Source organism: Dromaius novaehollandiae, chromosome 27, assembly GCF_036370855.1.
Source record: "Dromaius novaehollandiae isolate bDroNov1 chromosome 27, bDroNov1.hap1, whole genome shotgun sequence".
NCBI lineage: Eukaryota > Metazoa > Chordata > Aves > Casuariiformes > Dromaiidae > Dromaius > Dromaius novaehollandiae.
This window is the reverse complement of record NC_088124.1, coordinates 5,234,319-5,244,666: the sequence shown is the minus strand read 5'-3', so window position 1 is coordinate 5,244,666 and position 10,348 is coordinate 5,234,319. Positions and strand designations below refer to the sequence as shown.

Here is a 10,348-nt window from a genome sequence, read left to right as displayed (position 1 = left end):
GTCAACAGCATGACCGGAAATGGGGCTATCGCTATATCTCAGCAACCATCGCTGTTGATGGGCCCTGTGGCAGAACACGGGACGGGAGAGGGGCCTTGGGCAGAGGCCTGCGAGCCAGAGCCTCAGGCCCTCTCTGCCATGGAGTAACTCACTTTGAAAAGCCATACCACTGAAGACTACCTCAGTTTCTCATTCTCCATCCAAAAGTGGGGACAAAACAGCATGGGGGAGGAAGGATTATGATGATGAAGGCTTGACCATCAAAGTGTTGCTTAGAAGGTCATTTTCTGCCCCTCTCTGTCCATATGACTGCTCCCGCATGGAGCAGAAGCTACTCGCATGAAACAGCAGCTGGCTGCCTTTGTTCCCAGCCCCTGTAGGCCATACCCTGCTCCTCATCTTCCATACACCAGGTATCACTCCCCAAGAAAAGGGCTGACGGGGCTTTACCTGGGGTTCCTGCTCCCCATGGTGGTACTGGCACCAAAGGCACACTCCTCACAGCCGCAGCTCCTCATCAGCCCCTCAGCCCTGTCCCTCCGATTATTTCTAAATATGTCTGGGCAAAATGGGTTAAGCTCCATCCTTACTTGAAACCTACTGGAGTGTAAGTTGCCAGACATTTTACACACACTCTGCAACTCCCCTGATAAAGCTTGGAAATAGCCTGTTTTCTGCAAAACCTGAAATGGCACAGCCCTAAAAGAGGAAATATCCACAACTCTTCTGCTGACAGTGACACGCTACGGACTACTCTGAACACAGACAACTTTGTTTTTGTGAGGCCAAATGGCAAACAAGGAGGCCAATCTATTATTGGCAGACAGATGCACTACATCTCAGACAAAGATCAGTTTTAGAGCACCAGACAGGGAGTCAGGAGACCTGCAGTCTGCTCCCAGCTTCCATTACTCCATCACCATAACTTGACAGCACGGGCACTCTGGGCCTTGACTTCTCCAGCTACAAAATGGCTGCATGCTGCTTTCCCCACTTTTTTAAGTTCGTTGGATGCACACAATAAAAAGGCAGCATCTAACCATGAAAGGTTACAAATATTAGTACAGCTCCTACCCCAGCTACAACAGCTGACCCCACTTTGCTAAGCAATGGCCTAAATGCCAGTATGCTGCTTCCAGGAATATCAGGTCATTTTGTAAGGCATAGCACAAATCACGCTAGATATGCTTGCAAATAAGAAACGGAGCGTAGGTGGGTTAGTCAGCATAAGAACACACAGATCCATTCTGGCTCCTTATACCGAAACCCAGATTCTCAGAAGTAGCTCATAAAAATGCAAGCCATAGGATTATGAGTATATGCAATACCAGAATTAGCTTCACAAGGAGGCACTTTAGGCTGTTTTCCAAACTGAAATCTATGTTATACTTGTAATGAATTAAACACCCACATTTTTGTGCTTGCTGCAAACTGCAAAGTGAAATCATGAATGAATGAATAGCAGAGCCGCATGATTACAGACAGCAGCGTCAGCCTGTGTGTGCCAACGCTGCTCAGAAAGATCCAATATGCATTTGAAAAACACCTTCCTTTTGCTTCCTGTGCCCTCACACATTCTTCCTGGTGCAGCAAGTGGCAGAGCAGGCCTTTTTTTTTTTTCTTCTTTTTTTTTTCTTTTTTCCTTTTCAGACTCCAATTATATAAGGTTAATCTTTTCAGCTAATGGATCAACTACCTATTTAACATGACAGCTCCTGGTTTGCAGCGACTGCTTTACAGAACATCAACGCAGAAGCCCCATTTTATTCAGATTTGCTGTTGTGATACTGGCATAATTTCTCTTAGCTCAGTCTCCACAAAGTGGGCATATCAATTCTAGTAGCAGGTTTGCTAAGGGCAATTTGCATATACTTCCCCCGGGAGAATCAAAGGCAGGTCCTGGAGGTGTTTTCTCCTTTACAAACCCAGGCACAGAGGGTTACGGCTGTCCCTATGCTGAAGGGCACGGGAGCAAGCGGAAGCGGCAGAGCCTGCAGAGTACCTTGGTACTGGAGAGCGGCTCTGTACAGAGGCATCTCTATCTATAGAGGCAACCTTGCTCTTCTGGTCAAACCTGTCAGAAGAGGGCAAGAGATTCAGCGTCTCGGCTGAGCTCTCTGACAGCCCAGCCTTGGTGCGGGACTGAGCTGCACCTGCGGAAACCAGAGCTGCCAGCTCTCTGGCTAGAAAGGGTGCAGGAAGGCTTGGTGCTCTGGGAGGTCCTGGTCTCCCTCAGCACAAGCTCCAGGCCCCATAGGTGGGATTGGGACAGTAGGTATTTGGGAAGGGGCTCCTTTGAGGCTTTTGCCAGTGTTTGGGTTGGCAGCTGTGGCTGGGGGTTTGGGGATGAGACACTGTTGAGCTGTTTTCCCTGTGCTCTGCTCATGGATATGCTTTGGCCTGTTCTTTCTCTAGCAACTTTTGGGGACTTTTAGAGCTGTGTAGCTCTTTTGTCCAGAGACTACAAAGGGCAAATCTGGCCTGATTCCCTGAAAAATACAAACATGCTATTCCAGCAGCCAGCTGCGGCAACATGATGGGCTGAAGAGTTGCATGCTTATTTGGAAATGGGAGCACCAATGCCTTTCCATAGCTGCAGCTTAGCTCAAGAACACCACCATTATGCAAGTTTGACCAGGTAAGAAAACAACCGCCTTACTGAATCTTACTGAGAAAAGATGTGATGCGTCTTACAACACAGTGTGAACTCTCCAAACAATGGGTTGAATTATTCTTGGCTGCGTGTAACGTATTCAGCAATCCAGGCTGGATGGGCTGGGCACCTGCAATGGCAGCACACTACAGAGCTGTTAACCTCATGTATGTTGGGGACAAGAGTTTCAAAACATGCCACGTTATTTGGAAGGCCTGGCTCCACCTCTAGGTCAAACATTATCCTGAGATCTTGGCCTAGTTATTACAGATCCTGTAACACTTGTCAAAAAGGAGGAAATGCTCACCTACGTGTTTTCCTAACATCCAACTGAAATAATTCCTTTCAACACACCCACTCCATTTTAGCTGGAATCATCACACTTCCTCCTTTACCACGGTAAAACTGCTGCACAGGAGGGCTGTGATCTGTAAGAGAGCCAGTGAAACGGTCAGGCCGAGCCTCCTGAAACACACCTGTAACTTAATAACATACTAGTCTCAATGAGGACAGTAGATACCATCCCCACTTTGCAGAGAGATATGCTAAGAGACCCAGGAAGCAATTAATGATGTCACTTGAGCATCCTTGCGAGGCAGGAGGCGTCCCTAATGAACACGGAGCTCCTGGCCGGGAGCAGAAAGGTCATGGCTACTGGGGCAGCTGGTGACATCCTGACTCCTGAGAGCCCCTGGGTGGAGGATGTGGCCGTCGGCCGCATTCCTCCGGGCCCAACGCTGGCGCTGCCGCAGCAGCGAGACCGGAGGAATGAGAGCAGCAGATGGAGGAACTGGTTTGACAAACAGCTTGTCACTGGGGATCTGCCCACGCTGGTGCCTGGTGTCCGCCTGGCTCTCAAGGTGACTCACGCGGGCTGGGCTCTCACCGGCGTGGAGCCTGGGGAGGGAAGTGGTGCATTGCCCCCTTCCCTTCCTCTGCGCCACCCACCCCGCATCAGCTGCCTCACACCAGAGGCCTGGCCCCCAAACCCCCCAAGCCCCCCTCCTAGCCCACCTCCAGCTCTTCCCAAGCCCTCCGGACAGGGCGGCTGCGGTTTCTTTTCAGCACTACCCGGCGGCGCAGAGAGCAGGACTCTCCGAAGGGCAATGGCTCTGACCGCAAGGAGACTTTTTGCTCCAAGGGCTCCGGAGGAACAGGACACCTCTGCCCCTTCCCCAGCTCTGCCCTTGAGTCGGTTTGCAGCCACAGGCAGGACGTGCCACTTGTGTGCTTTATCTGCCCGACAGGCTTATGGCAATATTTGTTTAAGGGCTTAGGATCCACACAAGGGACTATAGAAACATTTTCCTATTGCGTATGAGTTTGTGAGGTCGTGTGTTTCGACTTGCTGAAAAGGTCAGGTAGAGGGAACCTCCCTCCACAGTAACTCTGTGTCTGGACCGAGAGTTTTACCACAACCAGTGAGCTTCAACCTCCCGGAAAGGAACCACTATGGAAAGCTGCCTCCTCTCTGCAGCCCATAGCATTTTTGACTCTCTTGGGGACAGAGCACGGCCATAGCAAAGCCCAGGGCAGGACAATATGGAGAAATTCAGGCCAATGGTACAAAGCAGAAAAAAAATCAAGCCAGCAGCAAGGTATTTCTGTGTCTGGTTCCCGGACACACTCCAGCTGTGAAGCCTCCGAGTCACCTTTCCAGGCAGTAATTCAATCACCAAACCTCAAACTGTAACAACTCTGCTCTGAGCCAGTCCCTGCAGAGCAGCACACATCAGCCTTGCCAAGGAGGAACCTCAAGTCTTTTAGAAAGGAAAATAAAAAGGTATCCCCCAAAAGCACAGAAAAACAGCTGGGGGGAAACAACTTTCCGGGAAAGGAAAAAGACAGCACGCTCCCCTTTTAAGGTCCAAGCAGCCTTCCTCGCCTGCACGCCCCACAGCAAAGCAACTTACCGCACGGGAGCCGGGGAAGGGACCTACGCTCCTGAGGCTTCAGTTCTACCTATTTGAAATTCAAAAAACAAACTGGATCCTTCTCCTACCAAAAAAGAAAAGAGAAAAATTATGTCCTACACAAAACTATCCTGTATTCAATAAAGGTTATTTTCCAATCTTGGCTTCGGAGCATTCACAATACACTTGTAATATTAGCCTTAGGAAGAAAATGAGCACATCCACAAAATAGTCCATGTAACATCTGAAATACAAAAATTGAAATATTTTTATAAAACATTCAGACACAGGATTGATGGATGGATACAATCTTTTATTCTTGTTTTGTATCTTTCCATTTATTCCAGAAAAACTTTCTATAAAAAATCATTGCTTCTTTTGGAATAAATCTTTAAAATCATTTCTTTTAAAATGCATCTTTCGATCGCACAATGCTAGTTAAATACATTATTGGTATTCTGCAAATGAATCACACCAGAGAACATTCACAGTATGTGTATCCTGGCCACTTGGATATAGTTTTCCTGCTGTAGGACAAGCATGATGCTTAGGATGAAAGAAGGCAATGAAGAAATCAGAAAGTGGGTAGTTTTTGTGCCTATTAACCCCAGCCACTGCTAGTGGGGAGTGCTAAAGGGACATCAAAATGCATTTCATGTAAGACTTGAGAGTACAGAAACAGGACAGAGGTACAGCACAGCTGGAGCAATCTGGTCAGGCAGGGATCCATGACTTTTGGCATGTGAGACAATGTCACTTTTAACCCTAATTCTCATACAGACCTGACAGCCCTTGCAGGACTCCTCAGCTACCTCGTGCTCTGCGCTCTGAGCGGAGTCCAGCTACGTAAGGCGAGGAGAGTCATCACGCTGGGTGTGGGCTACAGTCTCTGGTTAACTGATGGGGGCACGGATTTAGCACACACTTAATTAGACACTTCCCATGTGCCAGGTGAGGTTCACAGGAACAGCCATCGTAAATAAGCAATTACTTGCCCTGGGCCTATACAAAAATACATCTCTCTGCACTGGATTCAGTTGTCCTAATGGAGAGTCTGGTTCTACTTCTGTCACGTACCCTGACTGCAGGCTCTCACCCCCAGGTCCAATCTCCTTCCCCATATACTGGGACACACAACCAAACCCCTAAACCTGTCGATGTTATTCACTCCAACAGGCTAGACTATTTCTCTGATGTCTTCCCACCTGTCTGTTCCTAGCCTGATCCTGGGAACTCTACGTTCCTGTTTTATGATGGCCTAATTTCTGACTGAAGATTAGTCCTAGGAAAACAACAAACGAATAAAACCAAACATTTGGGAAGCTTGGGAAAATAACCTTCTATTTTTCTTTCGCCATGTGTAAGGAGAGGGGAAAAAACACCTATCGTCTCCTTCGTTTCTAAGATACAATGTAGTTTTGTTATTTAAAATCTTAACATAGATCTGGCAACGGGCTGGGCCAGGAAAGGCGTGTGCGTATGTGTATGGAGTGAAATGAAATAACTCTGCCTGTAAAGTTTCATTGTTGTCCCGTAGAAGAGAACTTGCTATTGACATTACTTTACTTACATTTAACTAGCTATCAGCTGGAGAGATGAAAGAATACAGCCTTTCCTGAGGGCACATCCAAAATTCCGTTTTCCACCAGAACTGGCAAAAATAAAAATTGCAAAAAAAAATGTCTGGAAGACAAGCCACAATTTCTTTCTGTCAAAACTCCTAATCTGTGAAAAAGTCTTAGTCACTTGGTGAAGCTGTTGATGGAGAACCCACAAAATGAAAAAATTCCAGAGAGCCACAGAAATTCCCGGCATTTTCATTAGTGCAACTTTAAAAATCCAAATTTGGAACTGTCTAGTGCTCCAAATACTCAGAAAAGCCTGCACTGTCAGCTGCCGAAGGAAGCAGAGAGCGAGACCATCAGCCAGAGCTACAACAGTGATCAGGCACCTTGGCAAGCCTGTGAGTTCCTCGTTCAGTTTCCAACAGCAGCTCCAAGCTTGGGAGCTTTTGCAAACCCCTTGGACGCCTCAGCATTTGAGGGGTCTTTGTCCTCATAAACCTACCCCAGGCTCCATGGGCTTCAGCAGGACAGTAACAATACCCAGGAGTGGGAGAAGGGGGATCTGGCTCCGAGTGCTAATCGCTGCGAACCTGCAGCTCATTTCTTGGCAGCGGGGAAGGCTTTTGCGGGCAGCGTGCCATAGGAGCCTGGAGATCACACACTCGGGGCTCTGCCAGCCAACACGTGCTAGCGCAGAAGCAATGGGAGCTTATAAATCAAACCTTGCTTAGTGGGGTGCCAAATATTTACACACACTATCGCTCTCCTGAATAGGAATCAAGTATCCACTAAATGCAGTGGAACAAAAGGGGTTATCTTAAATTCAGGCTGTTAGTAGCACACAGGGCTAATAAATAATAGTGCCTCTGCACAAAGATCTCCTTCAGGAAGGATTTGTAGGAGAAAAGGCAAAGGCTATGAAACAATAAACAGCAACTAACAGGCCCCTTTTCTTTGCTATCTGATCCTGGGTAAAGCAGTGCTGTCTACGCAGTCATTGCTAGGTCTTTTCTCCAACCTTTTCCCCCAGTATCGTGGTGCTGTTTCAGTAGGTGACCTTGCCTCTCAGGAGCAGTGCCTGTCCCGTGGGGAGCTGAAACCACCCCAGATCTGGTGGGACTGATTTCAAGGTGCTCAGCTCTTGCCACCACCTCCAGGAGCTCTAGGGGAACAGGTAGCAAGAGCCCCTCTCTCCCCCCGTGCCCACAGTCAGCTCTGCACCACCTGCAAGGCCTCCAGACCTGAAACCACCCCTCCACCTTTCCAGCATAAAACTAGAAGGGCTCAGCTGGGCACCCAGTGTCCCAGTGCACATGGCTCCTTCTGGCCAAGGCAATCTCAGAGCACAGGGCTGGTAAAACCAGGAAAGAAAACCACACAAAGACAGGCTGAAGATGTTCTGAAAGGGTGTCCCCAGAGTGGGTGCAGTGGCTCGCTGTTCCCCACGTCTAATCTGCGCTCACCCGTCACTGGCCCGTCACCACCGGTACCTGAGCATGCTGCCACGCGGGAGCGGGAGCCGCTGCCCCCGTGAGCTGGCCTGCCAACTGAGCTGCTAATTCATGGCAGGAGCTGGCTGCCCTGGAAAGTGCAAGTCTGCTGCACAGATCCCAGCTAGACCAAGGAAACTGCTGTATAAAATGCCTCTGAGAAAGAAAAGACGACAATGTGAGAGTTCAGGCTTACTCCAGCCAACACCTCCTTTTGTGAGCCTCCCTTACTTACGCTCTTTTAAAAAGCCCCATACAGCAGGAGCAGGGCATACGAAACCAGGCAAACTACTACCCTTTACACGCGCCTGTATCAGGGTGAAATGCGTCACTGGTGGCTGATGGCTATTCATGCTTTCCCCTATCAAATGGAAACAATTAATGAACTATTCAGCCTGCTGTACACTGGACGTACTGACAAAGGAACTGAGCAGGGATGGGCAAACCTCAAACAATGCAGACGTCTGGATGCTTGTCTAGGACAAACCCAGCTTAACAGCTTTGGTCTGATGCGAGGAACTCGGCGCATGACACTGAGCACTGGCACAGGGAAGAGCCGCCTCCTGAAGCTTTGAGGAACTCTGGGATCTCCTACTTTATCCTCACACTTTGCATTTTCAGAGAATCACAGAAGTGCCACATAGCAAAGTGGAAAAAGGGGGGTCTAACTGCCTGCTCACTGGGGAAACAAAGGCAGGGAGGGTTACCATCCCCTGAGCGATGCCTCCCAGGCTGGGAGCGCTACGGGCGGGGTTAAGACACTGGCCAGTCCTACTGCCAGTGACAGGGTCACAGCAACTGTCATGCCCAGGGACTCCCAGCCACTCCTTAGGGCTGAAGGAGTGATGGATGGGAGGACTAGTCATCTAGGAGAGCCAAGAAAGATGTGAACATTATACAGAAGAAAAACTTCCTACAATGCTCACATACTTGAAGACATCTCAGACTGTAAGCTGTAAGGAAGAGGTTAAGCAGGGCCTCTTTGCCCTGGATTTGGCATGTTCCTGAAATGTACAGAGGGGAAAATGCACCAGGAATAGTCCTCAGCCAACAAAGCATGTTCAGATCTAAGCATGCACTTCAGTCCCACTGCATGTATGAGAGTCCGGGCTGGTATGATCTGGCATTCAGTACAAAAGGATGTCAGTGATGTAGAGGCCATATGAAGAGGCTTGAGGGATGCTTTCTGCCTCTCTCGGTCTATTTCTGGTCCCACAGCTGAGCTGTGGGAGGTTTGGCACCTCTCCCCCTTCCTCTAGGTAGAAATGCACTGAGGTGGGTGTGCACAACACTTTGGTACGGCGAGGCAGAGCAGCTCAGGCTCTGCCACATCGTGTGCAGAGCTTAGAGACGGCTGGGTGGGAAGAACAGTTCACACGCTCTTGAGATGCTGTCTGGGAGTTGCATCCTTTCCCTCGTGACAACAGCGGAGATGGTCATGGGCTAGCAGGGTGGCAGGCTCCAGGGATGAGAAACAGGCTGCTTCATCGGTGCCTTGGAAAAGGCTGAACGAAGGGCTCAGCGCGGCAACGGAAACCAGCAGGAGCCCAGTGCGCATTTGGCCCTGTTTCTGCACAGCTCTACCACCAGGCATCCTCCATCCCAGGCAGGCTAACCGAGCCCTCATTCTCAGCTAGGGACATCTCTGGAGAGCAGCCAACTGACCAAATTTATAAACGCAATGCTAGCAAGGAGGGGGAGATGTTGGGGGAAGCAATGGAAACCCCTTTCCTCCCAACCACTCCATCCTTCAGTCAGGATTCAGGTCCAGAGATAGGGAGAGAAAAAGGGTTATGTAGGCAGTGGCAAGGGAAAATGAGGGAGGGCTACCCTATTTTTTGTGTTTCAGTCTCTCCAGTGCCTGTCTGGGCCATGCCCCCAACTCTGTGCGGCTGCAAAGTGTCTCCCCAGGAGACAGCGGGTGCAGAGCTGGTTGTCTGAGCAAAGATACATTGCCAGAAATGCCTGTTTGGGCCAGACACTATGTACCATGACTTGGTCGCTGCTCAGCTCTTGGAGAAACCACCCTCTGCTCACAAAACCTCCCTGCCCCTGGCTCACTTCCCCAAGAGCAGCGAGTGGGTTCCCTCAGGGATAGCACGCACCCTGAGCCCAGGGCAATGCTCAGGGCAACTACTCTCTAAAGCACCTGGACAGAGGGTAGCAGCTCTTGTCTGATGGGTGCAAAATGAAAACAAGGGGGGAAGGCCACAGCTCCTTTGACAACAGCTGCCAGGGGCTGAGGGGTGGCAGGGAGAGGGCTGTAGAGGCGGGCAGAAGAGAGCCTGTGGCCAAGGGTACTTCAGCATCGTCCTGCTCGAGTCAGTAATTCTGTGATGGGTCAGGTGGGAGCGTGTTGCTGTCTCCTTTCTCAGTGCTTTGATCTCCATGGTGACAACGGGAACACAAGATCCAGGTTTAAAATATACTCTGCCTCCTGTTCTTCCCTCGGGCTGAGGAAGAGAGAGAGATGGGTCAAAGAGGCTAGATGGTGAGCGGCGCTTTGCAGGGACATCACCCCATGCAAGGACCTGGACCACAGCATTAGTTCTGGGATGGTGCCTCAGAGCATCTAGATGCGACTTTGGTGCAACTGCAGGTGACAAGTCAGGATGCCCCAGGGGTAACTTGTGGCTGTTGTGGATTAAAGCAGGAGGCAGGGATCAGGTTTGTCTTTTTCTTACACAGGTACCAGCTGGGAGTAACCCCATCGCCAGTGTGGTGTGT

The 10,348-nt window shown here is 49.7% G+C and overlaps 1 protein-coding gene across 5 annotated transcripts in view; it reads right to left on the bottom strand.

The window, feature by feature from the left end:
* Positions 1 to 4,858: 4,858 nt before the first annotated feature.
* CDK18 (cyclin dependent kinase 18) overlaps positions 4,859 to 10,348 on the bottom strand; it is a 60,841-nt gene continuing 55,351 nt past the window's right edge. For all 5 annotated transcript variants that reach the window (XM_026111686.2, XM_026111685.2, XM_026111689.2 and 2 more), the window contains exon 16: positions 4,859 to 10,074. In XM_026111686.2, coding sequence (XP_025967471.1) covers positions 10,040 to 10,074 — 35 coding nt within the window. In that variant the 3' untranslated portion in view covers positions 4,859 to 10,039. The remainder of the gene's footprint in view (positions 10,075 to 10,348) is intronic.